The following is an 18,911-nucleotide window of genomic DNA, read 5'->3' as shown; positions in this document are numbered from 1 at the left end:
GTATGTTCTTTATTACTTATTGGGTCCTCTGAAGAATGAAGATTTACTAATTAAGATCTGCTATTCAAGTATAATAACAATATGTTATTGGAACACTTGGATCAAGTGTGCTTTTTCATTATCTAAGCTATCCTTTGATTTTAGTGTTCTCCATGGCCTGAGATCACATACGTCAATAATTCCCCATCACCTGGCTTCAACAGTTCCCATAGCAGTTTTTCTCTTGGGGAAGGGTAAGTCTGAGAAATAAAATTGTCAGGTATTTGTCCCAGATATGTATTTTTTCATTATCTTTCCATAAATAAGGTTTTTTTAAAATCAGTAAGTACTTCTATTTGATCAGTTTTTGATGGATTTATATATTAACTGAGGTTTGGATTATCTTCAAAAAAGACTGAAAGAGTTTTATATGGCCCTTTCTTCTCCCCTTCCGCCTCCCCCCTTTCCTCTACTCTTCCTCCACATCTTTCTCCTCTTCTCTCTCCCCCATTAGAAAATAGCATTTATTGTCAATTTTTAATGATCCAGGGACTGATCATCTGGGCTTTTTGCTTCTTCCTATTACTGCTCATCTTGTGGTTATTTCACTTCCTAATCTTACTTGCACCAAAGTGGTCGTTGGGAATTGGAAACACAGTTGCGCAAACACTAAAATCTGTTTTGTTATTTGTTAAGAATGTCCCTAACACCTAATTATTATGAATGTTTGATAATTAGGGAACAAAGGTTGAAGATAATTTTCGAAATTATCTATGGGATGCATTTAATCTTGTCTTATTGTTTTTTAATAATCAGAGTTAATTGAAAGTTGGTATGGATGCCTACTCTAGTTTAAAAAAGTAGCTGTTACCACATATAGAATAGGAGAAAAAAAAGTAGCTGTATTATAGTCCTAGCATTGAATGTGTATTCCATGTAACCATATTAAAACTTGAAATAGGCCACCAAATGTGCAAGTATATTGTTTGGATGCAATGTTTGCTTTTGGATTTATTTTGGCTCTGTGTTCAACCTACTTCTTACAGGATTTAATTAAGGTAGCTTAAATATTCAAAACATAACAATTAAGAATAAAAGCAGGTATTAGTTGTAGAAGGACTACATATAATTAGGGTCATCAGATAAGTTAATTACTAAGTTTGAAAGTTTCTTTCAAAACTTTTTTGAAAGAAAAAAATCTCTTAACATCCACATGGATGATGCATTCTACTTGTAGGTAATTTTTAATATTATATAGGGCTTAAAGGTTGTGTTTTAAAATTTTTTCTTTTCTCTTCATCATATACTTCATATTAGGCTCAACTTTTTCTCCCATAAAAGAAGTAAGCATTAAACTGGGTGCAGTGCCTGATGCCTATAATCCCATCACTTTGGAAGGGTGAGGCAGAAGGATCACTTGAGGCCAGGAGTTCATGACCAGCCTGGGCAATATAACAAGATCTTGTCTCTACACAAAAAATTAAAAAATTAGCTGGGTGTGGTGATCTGCACTTGTAGTCCCAGCTACTTGGGGCTGAGGGAGGACGATTGCTTGAGGCCAGTAGTTCAAGACTACAGGGAGCTATGATCACACCACTGCACTCCAGCCTGGGTGACAGAGTGAGACCCTGTTTCTAAATAAGTAGGTAGGTAGGTAGGTAGACAGACAGACAGACAGATAGATAGATGTAAACATTAAGGAAGAGGGACAATCCATAAATAAAGAGTAAAGAAAAACCAAAGGTTTGGAGATAGCCCTTCAATCACAAATAAGATAGCAGTAATTTTTGAAACTGCTTTAAAAATAATTAAGTGGTTTTGATTAGGTGTGTGATCATATTGCCTTGCATAAATTTTCTTCCAATATTTTTCCTGTGTATGTCTGTGCATATTTATGTATTTAATATAGTAGCAATGTATTGATATACTTTTATATCCTGATTATGTCATATTAATAAATTTCTTATTAAATATTCTTCATGCCATAATTTATCTCATCAGTCCCAACTTATTGGAATTTTGATTTCTTTTTAGTTTCCTCAGTAATAAAAAATGTACAGGTTAAGGGCTTAGTCGAAAAAAAATAATAAAAATGTTGCAAATGACAGTTTCTCCCACTTCCCCATAAATTCTTTAGATTAAATTAACAGATAATTGAAGTATTGGATCAAAGAATAGGAATGTTTTATGAGACAGCACAGATTTATTTATTTATGGATCCAAGGTCTCTCTCTGTCACCTGGGCTAGAGTGCAGTAGCATCATCATAGCTCATTGGAACCGCCAATTCCTGCGGTCAGGCAATCCTGCTGGCTCAGCCTCCAGAGTAGATGGGACTACAGGTATGTGCCACCATGCCTGGCTAATTTTTGTATTTTTTGTAGAGACAGGATCTTAATATGTTGCTCAGGCTGGTCTTGAACTCCCAGCCTCAAGTGATCCTCCTGCCTTGGCCTTCCAATGTGCTGGGATTAGAGGTGTGAGCCACCGCAACTGGCAAACAGACTCTTTTAAACCTCTAGCTTAAAACTTATTATGAAGGTAAAGAATGAGATAATGAACCCTAATATGTGTCATGGATTCATCCTTTCATTTTACATGTTTCTTTAGAAATGGTTCACCAAACCACCAGCCAGAGCCACCCCCTCCAGTCACAGATGTAAGTCTGAAGTTGAATGTCAATTATTTGCAGTGTCTTGTAAATGCTTTGATGACTATGCAATTCAATAGAAATGCCCGACTTTTAGGGAATATTATTTATTCATTTATTAAACAAATATTTATTGAATTTTGATTATGAACTAGATACTGTGTTAGGAACTAGAGATATGAAACAAGTAATGCAGGACCCTTACATTTGAGGAGATTACAGTCTAGCAGGAAAGATAAGAATGGAATTCCATGAGCATCTTGCATGGTTACAGAAAGAGAAGATTGATGTGGTGTAAACAACTTCCAAACTAGACCTGAGTATGGGGATATGGATGTAATTGGCTGTGTGTTACCTAATGGGGTAACAGATGAATCCATTTAGTTACCAAGAAACTGCTCTCTGCCTTTCAGAACCTCTTGCCAACAACCACACCTCAGGAAGCTCAGCAGTGGTTGCATCGGAACCGTTTTTCTACATTCACAAGACTTTTCACAAACTTCTCAGGTTAAATTTGCTTTTCTTTTTGTTTTCCCCAGCATGGGATATTCCTTTGTATTCTAGACCCTCCTGGTATACATGTAAGATGTGTGTTTGTGTAAGTGAGAGAGAGAAGGGAGAGAGAGAGAGAGAGATCTTACTGCATTTTTCTGGTGAAATAAATTTCATAGAACCCTTTGTTTTAGACTTCCTCACCAGCTGCAACCGTGCTGTGAAATACTTAAAAAGAAATTCCTCCTAGTTTAAGCTCACTTTCATTTTTTTTTTTTTTTTTTTTTTTACTAACTATACAAGCTTGGAATCACTTTAATTTTAAACTGTTTATTCCAAGGCCAGGTCCGGTGGTTCATGCCTGTAATCCTAGCACTCTGGGAGGCTGAGGTGGGAGGATCACTCAAGGTCAAGAGTTCGAAACCAACCTGAGCAAGAGTGAGACCCCCATCTCTACTAAAAATAGGAAGAAATTAATTGACCAACTAAAAATATATAGAAAAAATTAGCCGGGCATGATACCGCATGCCTGTAGTCCCAGCTACTCGGGAGGCTGAGGCAGGAGGATTGCTTGAGCCCAGGAGTTTGAAGTTGCTGTGAGCTAGGCTGACACCACAGCACTCTAGCCCGGGCAACAGAGTGAGACTCTGTCTTAAAAAAAAAATGCTTATTCCATACAATACGTTTTAAAATGTATATTCCATACTATTTTATCAAGGGACATATTCAGGCAGTCTGAAAATTTCCTCTTAATATCACTGTATTGTATTTTACTCACACAATCCACATTTATTTAGCACCTTCTGTATACCGGGTATAGTAGGAATACACAAATGAATGAGGCGTACTTACTAATCAAAGAGCTCATTCATCTAATGTCCAAAACAAGGAAACAATAGCCAATGAAATCAAAATAAAACCCTGAAAAACATAAGTGCTCTGACAGTGAGACATTCAGGAGAGGGTCTGGTATTAGAGAATTTGTGTGACACATGAGGTGAATCTCGAGGGATAAGGAGCAATCTGTTGGTCAGAGTAGAAGATTTGTTTTTGTTTTTTTAAAATTGAGACAGAGGGGTGGGCTTGGTGGCTCACACCTGTAATCCTAGCACTTTGGGAGGCCAAGGAGGGAGGATTGCTTGAGGTCAAGAGTTCAAGACCAGCCTGAGCAAGAGTGAGACCCTCTATGAAAACTAGAAAAAATTAGCTGCGTGTGTTGGCATGCACCTGTAGTCCTAGCTGTCTGGGAGGCTGAAGTAGGAGGATTGCTTGAGCCTAGGAGTTTGAGGTTTCAATGAGCTGTGATGAAGCCACTGCACTCTAGCTGGGGTGACAGAGTGAGACCCTGTCTCAAGGAAAAAAAAAAATTAAGACGGAGTCTTGCTATGTTGTCGAGGCTGGCCTCAGACTCCTGGCCTTATGCAATTGTCCTGCCCCAGCCTCCCAAGTACTGGGACTATAGGAATGGACAATTAACTGCACCAAGCTTAGATAGTGAAAGGATATTTTTGTTTTGTTTTGTTTTTGAGACAGAGTCTCGCTTTATTGCCCAGGCTAGAGTGAGTGCCGTGGCGTCAGCCTAGCTCACAGAAACCTCAGACTCCTGGGCTCAAGCAATCCTACTGCCTCAGCCTCCCGAGTAGCTGGGACTACAGGGATGCGCCACCATGCCCAGCTAATTTTTTCTATATATATTAGTTGGCCAATTAATTTCTTTCTATTTACAGTAGAGACAGGGTCTCGCTCTTGCTCAGGCTGGTTTTGAACTCCTGACCTCGAGCAATCCACCCACCTCGGCCTCCCAGAGTGCTAGGATTACAGGCGTGAGCCACCGTGCCCGGCCAGTGAAAGGATATTTAAAACAGGAAGACCAACTTGCTAATTAGGCATCATCAGTGTGGTGAAAACATAGGATCAAGTGGAGAAGTTAATTGAGAGGGAATTGAGATTGGAGAGGAGGCAGAGGCCAGGTTATGAAGGGCCTTATATACAATGCAAAAGATTACAGATTATAACACAATGGTAATGAGGTGTCCTTGCAATAGTGTCCATTTTAGTAGTCATTAACAAAGAGAATCTTTGCCTTTATCATCCATTTTCTTTATATTTATTCCAGGAGCAGATTTATTGAAATTAACTAGAGATGATGTGATCCAAATCTGTGGCCCTGCAGATGGAATCAGACTTTTTAATGCATTAAAAGGCCGGTATGTAATTAGTGTTAAAGTATCAATAAGCTTAGATTCCAAATGGGTTTGGATTCAGGGATTCTTCATAGTACTCTGCACAGCTAAATACATTCTTGTCAAAACATTTTTTACCAATGTACCAAATAAAGATGAAAAATATCTTTTCTTATACTTGATCCAAGGAATTCCTCATGATATCTCATTTTTCATTTCCAGGTAATAATTTTTATCCAGCATTTATTCATTGTCCTTATCATGAGCCAGGTACTATTAAAGGCTCTGGGGCTATATTGGTGAACAAATATAAGATACCCATTGTTGGGGAGTTCACTTTCTAACAGAGAGACAGATAAAGATATAAACAATAGTATTTTGGATAATGATAAGTGCTTTGAAGGAAAACAAAACAAATAAGCAAAAAACAAGGTTGTGGGGTGTAGAGTACCCAGAATGTGATCAGGAAAGACCTCTTTGAGGAGGAAATATTTAAGATGAGTTATGAGAAGGATGAAGCTCTGGAGTCATATGAGGGAAGATTATTCTAGGCAGAAGGAACAACAGGTGTAAAGGCCCCAGCTGGTTTTAAGTGGGGAAGAGGTCATTGGTCAGTTTGGGTAGAAATTAAGTGTCTGTTTGCAAATGTTACAATACAGAGTAATAAGTAGTCCCATTTTGGGATTTATAATTTTAAGTAGTAGTAATATTGATGGAAAAAACATGCAGGTCATTGTCAACAAAACTAAATCAGCGACTAAAAAATAAAATAGATTGTGAAGTATTTGTGTTTGTCTACATAACAAGGGATATCGAATCAGATTGGCTGTAATCTTAGAAAATTTTAAGAAAAGAGGTGACTTGGGGAAAAAGAATGGATCTCATTTTTAAGTGTATTATCTAAAGAGTGCTAGGAAATAGGAAGGAATGAGATGATCAGATCAAGAGGTAATTAAATACCTTTGTCTAAGAAGAATAGCAAGAGGGCTTAGGCTACTTAGGAGAACGAAATGAGAGACATAAGATTCTCCAGTTTACCATAATGCCACTTTTAGGTAAAAAATATATCTTGAACCTGACCCATAAAACAGTGGCTCATACATTTTGAATATTTCTGACCTTTACACCAAAGATCCCAAATTCAAATGACTACAGAGGCCACATAGGTAATGTAAATGAGTGACAGTCAAGTCTGGGGTATAGTGAAGAATGCATGTACCCTGTAAGGAGTATAGCTGATTGTTTTCAGTTGAGAATGGGGGCCTCAGATTGCTTGATCTGATTTTCAAGAAAAGCCAAAAGTTCAGAGGTTTATGTGATGCCTCCTGTTGGAACTAGTTCAGCATAAGGATAAAAAGAAGAAGAAGAAAAAAAATCACCAGTGGGAAACTAATAAAACATAGCAGATTTATTGCATTTGGCCCACAAGCTGCCAGTTTTCAACCCTTGCTCTATAGTATTAATGTAGAAACACATGTTCTCCCTTAAAATGTGCTTACCATAGAAAATGTAAGACTAACAGCTGTTTTCTCCCCCTTAGGATGGTGCGTCCAAGGTTAACCATTTATGTTTGTCAGGAATCGCTGCAGTTGAGGGAGCAGCAGCAACAGCAGCAGCAGCAGCAACAAAAGCATGAGGATGGAGACTCCAATGGTACTTTCTTTGGTAGGTCGTTCTGGACAGACCAGGACGGATATGAAGAAAGGTGAAGAGATAACCTATGCATGTGTGATGGGAATTTCTCAAACAGCAGATTCAACATTTGCTAGAAGTAATGATAATCACTAACATTTATTGACCTCCTAATATATGCCAGGTGCTATTCTCAATGCTTTTTACATGCTATAATTTTTACAGCTAATATCTCCAGTTTGCAGAAGATTTTATTGTTATCTCCAACATTCACATGAGGAAATGAGGCCTAAGGATATTGAATAGCTTGCCCTAGATCACGTAGCTAGCAAGTGGCTGAGCCAGGATTTAAACACAGGCAGCCTGATTTCTGAGTCCTTCAGAAAAGTGTGCGTTCCTAGTGATCAGATTACCTATAAGAACAAACTGTACTGACTGCTGTTGCTCTCTCCCTTTTGCAGTGTACCATGCCATCTATCTAGAAGAACTGACAGCCGTTGAATTGACAGAAAAAATTGCTCAGCTTTTCAGCATTTCCCCTTGCCAAATCAGCCAGATTTACAAGCAGGGGCCAACAGGAATCCATGTGCTTATCAGTGATGAGGTAGACTTTTTTCAGTACAGTGGAATTACCACATGACAATTTGTCAGGGCATGTATTAATAACAGGAGCAAGAGCAGTTCTACTGGGACAGAGTGCTCTGTTTTCTAGATCAGAGGGTTTCACACTTTTTTGTTTGCTTACCTCCTAAAATAATTTTTAAAAATTGCATATCCCCTTGCACATTTTTAGGTTGGCTTAAAATTTTTGGTTACAAGTTTAAATAGTTGTAAAAGATGTCATTTGTGGGCTACATATGACATTTTAAAATGAAATGGTTACATCACTGTTCTAATTGCATTCCATGTAACCTAAATACAAGAGTGATTTTTTTCAGCAAAACACATACTTTCATTGGTTAAAAAAAAAAAAAAGAGTGATTTAATATCACCATCATCCCATTTAAAAAAATACATGACTGTACTTTTCTTTAACAGAATTTTTAGGCCAGACTTGGTTTGTGCCTGTAAATCTAGCACTTTGGGAATGTGAGGCAGGAAGATGGCTTGATGCCAGGATTTCAAGACCAGCATGAGCAATATAGCAAGACCCTGTCTATACAACAACAATAAAACATATTAGCTAGGTGTGGTTGCGTGTACCTGGAGTCCCAGTTTCTTGGGAGCCTGAGACAGGAGGATCACTTGAGCCCTTGAGTTTGAGGTTGCAGTGAGCTATAGTGATGCCGTTGTACTCTATCCCAAACAACACAGCAAGACACTGCCTCAAAAAAAAAAAAGAAAGAAAAGAAAAGAAGTGCATCTGCTAATAAGGTTCCATTTTCCACCCTTACCCTTGTACATTATTTCATCGGTAGATGATTACTGCCTATTTATTGCTAGAATGACATAAAGTTCAGGATCAATTTCCCCTTAAAATCTGGGGGGCGGAAATGCTGTGGAATCTGATTCATATAAATTTATAGATAGGAATGGATGAAATTTTGTTATAACAACATCACTAAATTATTTTGAACTTCTGAATTATGTACCAAAAATTACATAGTGATATTATCAAAAATTATTTTGGGTGGAGTGCAGTGGCTCATGCCTGTAATCCTAGCACTCTGGGAGGCTGAGGCGGAAGAATCGGAAGGATAGCTTGAGGTCAGGAGTTTGAGACGAGCCTGAACACGAGGGAGACCTCATCTTTATGAAAAAAATAGAAAAAATTAGATGGGGCGTGGGCATCCTGGTGAGCACCTATAGTCTCAGCTACTGGGGAGGCTGAGGCAGGCAGATTGCTTGAGTTCAGGAGTTTGAGGTTGCTGTGAGCTAGGCTGATGCCACAGCATTCTAGCCTGAGCAACAGATTGAGACAATATTTTTTTTTTTTTTTTTTTTTTTTGAGACAGAGTCTCGCTTGTTGACCAGGCTAGAGTGAGTGCCGTGGCGTCAGCCTAGCTCACAGCAACCTCAAACTCCTGGGCTCAAGCAATCCTCCTGCCTCAGCCTCCCGAGTAGCTGGGACTACAGGCATGTGCCACCATGCCCGGCTCATTTTATATATATATTAGTTGGCCAATTAATTTCTTTCTCTTTATAGTAGAGACAGGGTCTTGCTCAGGCTGGTTTCGAACTCCTGACCTCGAGCAATCCGCCCGCCTCAGCCTCCCAGAGTGCTAGGATTACAGGCGTGAGCCACCGCGCCCGGCGAGACAATATTTTGAAAAAAATTATTTTGAATCATCTATCATTTGACAGTGATTAGGTCACTCAATAATTCTGATGAAAGGAAAAATTAGAAATCATGTGATTCACAGTAGGGTTTGTTACTTAATCATTTGAATTCACCTTTGCAGTTCTACTTTGGCACCCCAGGCTTTTTTTTTAATAGCCCACAGCAGGGCAGCTTTGTAGGATTCTGAGAGGGTGAAAGTCATGCCTTTATTTTGTAAAATGGAGGAATGGGGTTTGAGGGGGGAGGTGTTCTAGGAAAATTAAAGAGGTTTTAGGAAAGAATTCATATGGAAGTTGAAGGCCTGCAAGTAAGTTCTGTCATGTGGGCCTATCAGTGTCTATGTGTGCCTCGGAAGGTCTCACCCCAGGGAAATGCATATCCCACTTTTAAGACAACTGTTCTAGACTGCTCAGTTTTTTTAAGATTTAAAAACCAAACTGGGGAGAAAAAAAAGAAAAAACACAAACAGGCTTGTGAAGCAGGCTTTTGAAAGTTAGGAGGAAAAAACCCATATGATTCTATAGATATTCATGTAATACTCTATATGGACCTGTAAGATCTCACATCTAAACCGCTCTGGATTTGGGTTAGTCGTAATAACATAGAAATAGAAAGGTATTATTTTCACTTAAATATAATGTACTAAAAAGCCACATAATCAAAATGAATGCAGCAAACCAAAGTTTTTAATAATCTAAATTTTCTTGTTTTTTTCAGATGATACAGAACTTTCAGGAAGAAGCCTGTTTTATTCTGGACACAATGAAAGGTAATAAGATAGTAAGATAAACACCTTTCTCTAAGCAGTTTAAAAGCTTTACTTTACTACTACTAAGTAAAGTACATGTTTTACTTCTTTGAGGAGAGATAAGGAAAGTATCAACTATATTTGAATTAGAGAAAGTAACATTAGAGATTGTTCCTTTGTATGAGTTGGCTTATTGCCATTCTTAGAGTAGACAAAGTGTAGCTGATAACTCTCCACCATTCTCTTCCATCTTTCATTGACAGATGAGGAGATCAAGGCATATTGTTTTTATAATGCATATTTATTACAAATATTCTGTGCTAATTAATAAGTACGCTCCTCTTTTTCCTTCTCACAAGAAACCTTACCATACTTCTTTTGTCCTACTGTGTTTTCGAAGTGACTAAAGATTTCTCTCTCTCTCTTTTTTTTAACAGCAGAAACCAATGATAGCTATCATATCATACTGAAGTAGGAGTGGGGCATTCCATGCTCAGTGGCTGCTACTTCCTTCACCTCTTGAAAATGGCCCTCTTGGAGGGGGATGTGAACGGAGATTGGAAGGTCTGCAAGGAACCTGACCCATCTGACTGTGTGTTGGGGGGAGTCCAGGCCACGGAGGCAGAATCCCAGCCTTCTGTGTTAGCCCCATGCTCTTGTGGCACACACAGATTACTGCCCACCATACAGTTCTGCAGCTATTTCTTAGTTAAAATTTCTGAACCCTGTTCTTATTTAATATCAATAGAAACTCCACATCATTTAGGGTGTATGTAGGGCATAATAATGATGGGAATTGTGTGATATTTAACAGATGTTAAATTTTGTGATATAGAGCCATGTAAATTTTTTTCTAATATAAAAATGAGCATCTATATTCATAAGACTAGGTTCTCAATCTCTTTGTACTGTTCTCAAATGTACTGGTCTCAGAAAGCCTCTCTGCTTTTTGCCACAATTGGTCCTTGAAGCTTTATCAATGAGGAGAAATACAGAGATAGAATTTTTCTTTTGGTTCCCCTATAATACTACAACTAATAGTAATTTTAGCTAACATTTATTGAGCCAGGCAGTGTGATGAATTCTTTAAATGATTATCTTGTTTAATTCTCTTACTAACCCTGTATGAAGTAGGTGCTGTAGTGATCCCTCACTGAAAGAGAGGGAATGGAGACACACGGTGGCTTGCTGGGTAACAGGCAGCCAGCAGGTAGTCATGCTGAAATCCATATCCAGGTAATCTGGCTCTTATTAGTCAGTATCCAATACATCCAGTGCCACCCTTGATAGCCTGTGCTCACTGTTGTTTATTACTTTGGCCCTCTGGTGAATAGGACATAACACTGAGTGTGAACTGCGGAATTAACCACTGAAAGAGACAAACCACACTTAAATAATGATGAACAAATCAAGACCTACAGAAAATGAAAACATAGATGTTCTTTAAGTATCATCAATTATTGAAATCACAGAATTTGAGGTGGTAAAAACTTGGGATTATCTGTAATTCCCCAAATCTACTGTTTTTGAATGGCATTGTCAAACTATTTATTAATGAGTTAGTCCAATCCCTGCTTTCTGTTTCCTTGCTCTACACCTTCTCTTGGTAAAGGAAGTTCTTTTACTCGTGCAGTGTTTTTTTATATAAGCTTTATAAGAAATGCATTCCTGTCCCATTCACACTCTTACCGTATGTTTTTATTCTTAAGAATGATCATGTATGTGTGTGTGTGTGTGTGTGTGTGTGTGTGTGTGTGTGTGTGTGTGTGTATGTAAGTGTGTAGCATAATGGGTCTTCTTTTTTCACTTGTACAATTTTATCCAGAAATACCTTTACAGATTATATTGAGGTGAACCAAGATTATGCTCAGAGATTCTGTATTGGACTTGAATTTGTGTGTGTGTGTGTTTTATACAGAGATTTTTATTCATTAAAATCAACCTGCATCATGGTCTTATTTCTCTTGGTTTAAAACAAATTGAAAACAGAAAATTAAGTCAATGACTTGTTTAAAACTGATGTGGGTAACTTGACATATCAGGCCAGAATGCATTTTTGTTGAATGATTACCAGATGTCCTTATTTGGAGAAGACGTTTGTAGTTGTATTATGTTCCTAACTGGTTGTCAGCTTTAGTGAGGTCACTTCTCAGCATGCTGCTATTGGTATTTATTTATTTTTTTCCCTAGTGTGTTTGGATGTTTGGGTGGAAAGGTTGTAGTAGGTGACTTTTAAGATTTCTTCCAAATCTGTGAATTTATGAATCTTGCTAACTGTAAGTTATGCATAGAATTTTATTACTATATTCACTATAAATAATATTACTAAGTTTTACTTGAAGTTAGGTTTTTTTTTTAGAGTAGCCTTCAAATTTAAGGAAATGAATTTATACAACCCTGTAATTATAGATCCTTAAATTTACTGGAAAATCTTTTAGGCTTTCTTTAGCTCCAAAAAAAAAAAAAATTATTGTGTCAGTGCAATATAATTGGTAAGAATTAGTATAGTGGCTGGGCACTGTGGCTCACGCTTGTAATCCTAGCACTCTGGGAGGCCAAGGTGGGAGGATTGCTTGAGGCCAGGAGTTGGAGATAAGCCTGAGCAAGAGCAAGACCCCATCTCTTCTAAAAATAGAAAAAAAATTAACCAGGCATGGTGGCACATGCCTATAATCCTAGCTGCTTGGGAAGCTGACGCAGGAGGATCGCTTGAGCCCAGGAGTTTAAGGCTGCAGTGAACTATGATCATGCCACTGCACTCTAACCAGGACAACAGAGTGAGACTCTTTTTTTTTTTTTTTTTTTTTTTTGAGACAGAGTCTCACTTTTGTTGCCCTGGCTAGAGTGAGTGCCGTAGTGTCAGCCTAGCTCACAGCAACCTCAAACTCCTGGGCTCAAGTGATTCTCCTGCCTCAGCCTCCCAAGTAGCTGGGACTACAGGCATGCGCCACCATGCCCGGCTAATTTTTTGTATATATATTTTTAATTGGTCAATTAATTTCTTTCTATTTTTAGTAGAGACGGGGTCTCGCTCAGGATGGTTTCGAACTCCCAACCTCGAGCAATCCGCCCGCCTCGGCCTCCCAGAGTGCTAGGATTTCAGGCATGAGCCACCGCGCCCTGCCCAGAGTGAGACTCTTGTTTCAAAAAAAAAGAAAAAAAAGAATTGGTATAATGATAAAGTATTGTAATTATTCAATTTTCTTTAAAAAATTACATGCTTAGTGTTGATCCTTTCAATTAAATGAAAATTTCAAAGTATTAATAGCTTTTTCATTATGAAAGTAATATACAAAAATGATAAATTCAAATAATAAAGAAGGGTACTATGTAACTTTTGCCCCTTACCTCTTAGTCCTACTCTATAGAGTTCATCATTGCAAAAAATTCTCCTCCCTATCACATAAATACATACACACACACGCACACATACACATACTCAGGTGGGCTCATGTTATACTAATGATCCACAATTTGATTTTTGTATTTAACATATTTTTATAGTAGAACTTATAGTTCTGTATCATTCTTCTTAAAAAATGGCCATTCTCTATTGATGCCATTTAGGTTAAATATATTTGAACATGCATCTTCATGAGTTTTTTGTATATATCTCTAAGATATATTCCTAAAAGTAAAAGTTTTATTTTTTTAATAATATGACAGTTTATCTTAAAATTAAAGTAGATGGTTTAATATTTCCATATGAGAAGCAGAATGGTTAGATTTTAGGCCCTTTCAAGAAGTAGAATAGCATTCTATCTAACTTACCATTGAGTACTGTTACTTTCAAGTATATAAGTTCAATATAGAAAAATCTGTTATAAAGACTTGGTAGTTAAGAAGTGTTATTGAGAAATAAAAGGGGGAGAGTCATTGCAGAATTCTAAGGATTGAGTATTAGTCACTAATTGAACTGTGGCTATGAAGTTATAAGATTGTTTGCCAAAAATTATGGCCCAGTAAGAATGCTTGCTCATGTAAATGGTTTATTTAAGAAGTTATTTAAAGGGAGGAGAAATTTGAATTGTCTTATTGACTGGAAAATGATTATGATACAACAAATAGAAAACAACCTAAGGCCTGAGAAAACAAGGTCCACATTAAGGGGCAGACACTCTGATTCCTGGAAGTCAGGCACTATCAGGCACTGGGTGTGTTATGAGGGCAGAGCATGATGTCAACACTGAGCTGGAGGCACATGGGGAGGCTTGGCAAGTGAAGAAGGCTTGGGATAACGGAACCAACCATTTCTGATTTATGCACACTAGAGGAGTGTTCTCAAAACTCTTTGTATCCCCAAGTATTGTGAGAAAGTCTTTTGTATAGGGTTGCTGCAGAGATTTGGACTGCCTTGCAAACCACCATGCAGGATTGAACAGAACTTCAGCATTTAGTCTTAAAAGTAACACAAATTTAGAGTACAAATATTTTAAGTCAGGACTGAGTTTCTCCCTCTTCGTTGTGGCTTTTCTCTCTGACCAGACCTAATAATTCCAGACAGTTTGAGACAGGAGAACCATAGTTGAAGAACCATTTTATGGTGTTACTGAATCATTGTTCTGCTTCCTTGGCCACATATAGTTCCTCTACAGGAATTTGATCTTTTATGGTCCCTACTGGTCTGTTATGAGAACTCCAATCTTGACAGGAATAGCACAAATGTCCCACCTAGCTGCATCATTTATATACTATTTCATTGAAAGCAATCCTACCTCACTCCTCTGCTTCTCCTATAAATGCTCTGTTTTCTTAGTTGTGGATTAAGGCTTTCTATACTAGAATATTTACTTTTAGTTTGTGATTAAATTTTTGTTTCATTATACCAACTCCAAAATAGAATGAGCTGGGAAAGATGCCCCATGCAACATGGGACTAATGCCATCAGCACTTGTTTTCTTCTGCATACTTTATTTCTCCTTGCTTCTTTTAATGACCTTATATTTCACCTTCAGCCTTGAACTTTCATCTATTTCTGCTTCTTTTTATTTCTGTGTCTTTCCTCTTGATTTCCAGATTCCTCTGTGTTGTTCCTTATGAACTTAGGTCTAAGATAAAATCTACAATGTTATCTTGGAAATTTCAAGTAAGCCTACCATTTGCATTTTCAAAGTCAGAGATTAAAAAGTTGTATATTGGCCTGGTGGGGTGGCTCACACCTTAATCCTAGCACTCTGGTAGGCCAAGGCGGGTGGATTGCTCGAGGTCAGGAGTTCGAAACCAGCCTGAGCAAGAACGAGACCCCATCTCTACTATAAATAGAAAGAAATTAATTGGCCAACTAATATATATAGAAAAAATTAGCCGGGCATGGTGGCGCATGCCTGTAGTCCCAGTTACTCAGGAGGCTGAGGCAGTAGGATTGCTTGAGCCCAGGAGATTGAGGTTGCTGTGAGCTAGGCTGACGCCATGGCACTCAATCTAGCCTGGGCAACAAAGTGAGACTCTGTCTCAAAAAAAAAAAAAAAAGTTGTATATGAATTAAAGTTTTCAATTGGATTAATGTCAATTATAAGGGAACTTGCTATTTAAAATAATATTTATTGTCTTATTATACTATTTTGTACTGTATGTGATCTTTTAGGACATGAGTTATAAGTGGTTTACCTATTACATGAATCTATGTTTTCATATATTAGATTTGCTTAAGATATACACATTCCTCATTTTAATCACTACAGATTCTTGTTTTCTTCTTGAGTTTTCATGTCTGATTTTTCATTTAAGGATTTAGTTAATATCCTCCCCGAGACATTTTTATAACCTTGCTTCAGACTTTCATTCACCTCCTTGAGCATAAGCTTGCCCTTTATAAATTCACAACTCTGCACCCTACCCTCAAACCTTGCTGTTACTTTGCTTTTATAAATGGTGTGTGTGTATTATGCACATATTTAAATAACTTTGTGTATATCCTTTTTGAAACTTTCCTTGATGCCATTTATACAGCTTTTTTGCTGTTTGTGCTTTCAAATTGCTGTGGTATTATCTTTTTCCCAGATTTACACATACTGATCTATTTCTGTTAGTGCGGAATTATTTACAAAGAGGTGCCTGTCTTTCTAGATCTGGAATATAATGTAAATTGGTGAAATAATATACAACTTTCTGCTAAATCTTCAGGTTCCTTTTCAGAAAAACAAATACAATGCCTTAGATTTTTATCATAACTCTTTTTTTCTAAGAAGTTCAGCACATAATATCCTCTGTCCTATCATTTTCACCTCTCTGGGGAGTGTATTCTTTTTATCTTTTGGTGGTAAAGGGTAGTTGATACAGTATATATTTTGGTGTCTGGTAGGCATGTGTTCAAATCCTAGATCTTGCTCTTCCTGGATGTGACCTTGGACAAAATCTTACAAGACTCAATTTTATCATCTTAAAAAGGAGATAATAAATACTTAATTGATAAGGTTGTTGGAGAGATTAAAAGAGGTAATGAGTATACAACACAATTTTATTTTGTACTGAATACTGTATACTTCTTCAGTTATTCAGTAAACTAAAGACACTACTGATTATAAGATCACTTCCACAGACCTAACTGTAACACTGACATATAAACACTGCCTACGACTGACCTGTGGTTTTCATCTGTGGCTGCTATTTGCAGTGCCTCCTCTAGGTCTTATGTCTTTTCTTCCTATTCTTTGACTTTTTTGCCCCTAAAACAGACCACCTGTCTGTGATTTTGCATTCCAAGCTGGTCCATATATATGTTGCAGCATGGTCTGGAACAAAGCAGTGACATTTAGAATTGGACATCTAATGTTATTATTAATGTAATAATATGTAGTTTTATATTCTTTGTAATTTTTATTATATTGCACTTCAGCTTCCTGAACAGCTGCCACTTGACCTCTGCCTTCTATAGACCCTGCTTAGGCTAGAAGCAGAATTACAGGCTAGAAGCAGAATTGTTATGGATAAACTGGCACCAGTGTAGTAATTTACCTAGAGATTATATCATAACAATGAAATATGGTGAATAAGTGACTTTAGGATGAATAGTTGTGATGTTTGTTAGAGGTCCAGATGATCTTTTAACTAATCAAGAGCTTGTTGCCAAATTGAATTCTGCTATCTTCTTAAAGGATGTGCCAACCTTGGTTTGGCTATCTTCTAATATGGTGACATCAACCAACAAAGCTCTGGCATTGGGGCTGATGGTACCCTGACAAATTTTTATGATTTCTGAAACTCTGGACTCATAGACATATGAGACACTTTTTCAGCCTGCTCAACATGGCCATTAGGCTGGTTTTCTGTTACTCAGCCTACTGATTCTACAGAGTAGTCTAAGACAGCTTTCTCTTTTTGTCTTCTCTATGTCTAGGAAGAACAGAATAATGAATGAAACCTTTTGCACAACTGAATAGAACATTTATAGTTAAAATTGCTAACATTTACTTGGCACTGACTGTATTGTAAACATTTTACAACATATTAGCTATTTGATCTTCACAAAACCCTGAGATATATACTGTTAGCCCCATTTTGCAGATGAGGAGGCTAAGGCAGAAAAGTTATGTACCTTGCCAGGGTAACACCACTAGTGAGTAGAGAAACTGGGGTTTATATTCAGGCAGTCTGGCTCTAGGATCCAAGCCCTTGGTCATGTGTTATATTGCCTCTAAATTTCAGCAGATAGGGAGGGAATCCACTGAATGGTACCCAAAGGATTGCTTTTTTGTGCTTTGCTGCTTTTTCATTTTGCAGTGTTGTTTCCTAGCCCTTTGGAGTCTCTGATATCACCTAGGAGAGAGAACTGGAATTTTTGGCATTTTTTTCCCAAGCCTTCCAACCTCTCTTAATTCTAAAGCTGAGATGGCTTGGTAGCCAGTAGATCTGGCTTCATTGTTTTTTGGTTGCAGTGAAAAATGCACCAGGATTTGGAACCAGCCTAACCTGAGTTTAAATCTTGCTATCCATCCAATTATCCAATAAATACCTACCATGCTCCCAAATGTCAAATACCAGACTTTGTATTGTGTGCTGAGGATACATAGTAAACAAAACAATTCCTTGCTCTCACAGAATTTAGTCAAGTCAGAGACGACTGGAAAACAAATATGTCAAATGGTGTTGCTAAGAAGAAATATGCAGCAAGGGGGCTGGACGCAGTGGCTCACATCTATAATCCTAGTACTCTGGGAGGCTGAGGCAGGAGAATCACTTGAGCCCAGGAGTTTGAGACCAGCCTGAGCAAGAGCAAGACCCCTTCTCTACAAAAAAAAAAAAAAAAAAGAAAAAATTAGCCGGCTGGTGGCATCCATCTGTAGTCTCAGGTACTTGGAAGGCTGAGGCAGGAGGATCACTTGAGCCTAGGAGTTTGAGGTTGCAGTGAGCAATGATGATGCCACTGCACTCTCCCTGGGGCAACAGAGTGAGACCCTGTCTCAAAAAAAGGGGGGAAAAATGTGTATATATATATATATATATATATATGACAAGGGGATAAAGACTATGGCAAGAGCATGGTTGTCCTGTTGAAGGAACTGCAAGGAGCCCATTGTGCCAGTGTATAGGAGTAGGGGAGGAGGAAAGTAAAAGGAAACAAGATGACAGAGAGGCAGGACAAGAAGATGCACCTTGCACTAGATCTTGCAGAGCTTTATAGGTCAAGGGAGAGACAGAAGAAACCAAGGATATGTGTCCTTGACGAATCACATATAACTTTTGGCTTTTCAGTCTTTGTTTTACCCATCTTAAGAATGGGTTGCAAAATTTCGAAAATCAAGATCAAGATGAAAAAAAAATTTTTTTGAAAGAAACCACCGAATCAGTCCATCGTATAAGTAGATCCCTCAAGGTATTTCTTGTATTTTCTTCTTTATAACTTAGGCAGGCTGCGTCAAATCATATAGCTGAAGACTTAAGACCCCATGGGCAAGGAGAGGGGAGACCATATTCCTTAGATATGGGAGAATGGTCCTGGCGAAAGGAA

General features: G+C 37.9%; 1 protein-coding gene across 6 annotated transcripts in view; it reads left to right on the top strand.

Moving 5' to 3' along the window:
- TFCP2 (transcription factor CP2) overlaps positions 1-11,918 on the top strand; it is a 61,028-nt gene extending 49,110 nt beyond the window's left edge. For 3 of the 6 annotated variants that reach the window (XM_012762479.3, XM_076007276.1, XM_012762489.3), the window contains 8 exons: positions 145-233; positions 2,589-2,637; positions 3,042-3,135; positions 5,237-5,327; positions 6,844-6,968; positions 7,397-7,539; positions 9,934-9,985; positions 10,402-11,918. In XM_012762479.3, the coding sequence (XP_012617933.1) occupies positions 145-233; positions 2,589-2,637; positions 3,042-3,135; positions 5,237-5,327; positions 6,844-6,968; positions 7,397-7,539; positions 9,934-9,985; positions 10,402-10,439 (681 nt within the window). In that variant the 3' untranslated portion in view covers positions 10,440-11,918. The remainder of the gene's footprint in view (positions 1-144; positions 234-2,588; positions 2,638-3,041; positions 3,136-5,236; positions 5,328-6,843; positions 6,969-7,396; positions 7,540-9,933; positions 9,986-10,401) is intronic. The other 3 variants (XM_076007277.1, XM_076007274.1, XM_012762498.3) reach the window with 2 other exon arrangements.
- Positions 11,919-18,911: the final 6,993 nt, after the last annotated feature.

Source organism: Microcebus murinus, chromosome 10 (genome assembly GCF_040939455.1).
Source record: "Microcebus murinus isolate Inina chromosome 10, M.murinus_Inina_mat1.0, whole genome shotgun sequence".
In the NCBI taxonomy this organism is placed as follows: domain Eukaryota; kingdom Metazoa; phylum Chordata; class Mammalia; order Primates; family Cheirogaleidae; genus Microcebus; species Microcebus murinus.
Note: the sequence above shows the minus strand (reverse complement) of the source record. Positions and strands in the feature narration are given on the sequence as shown.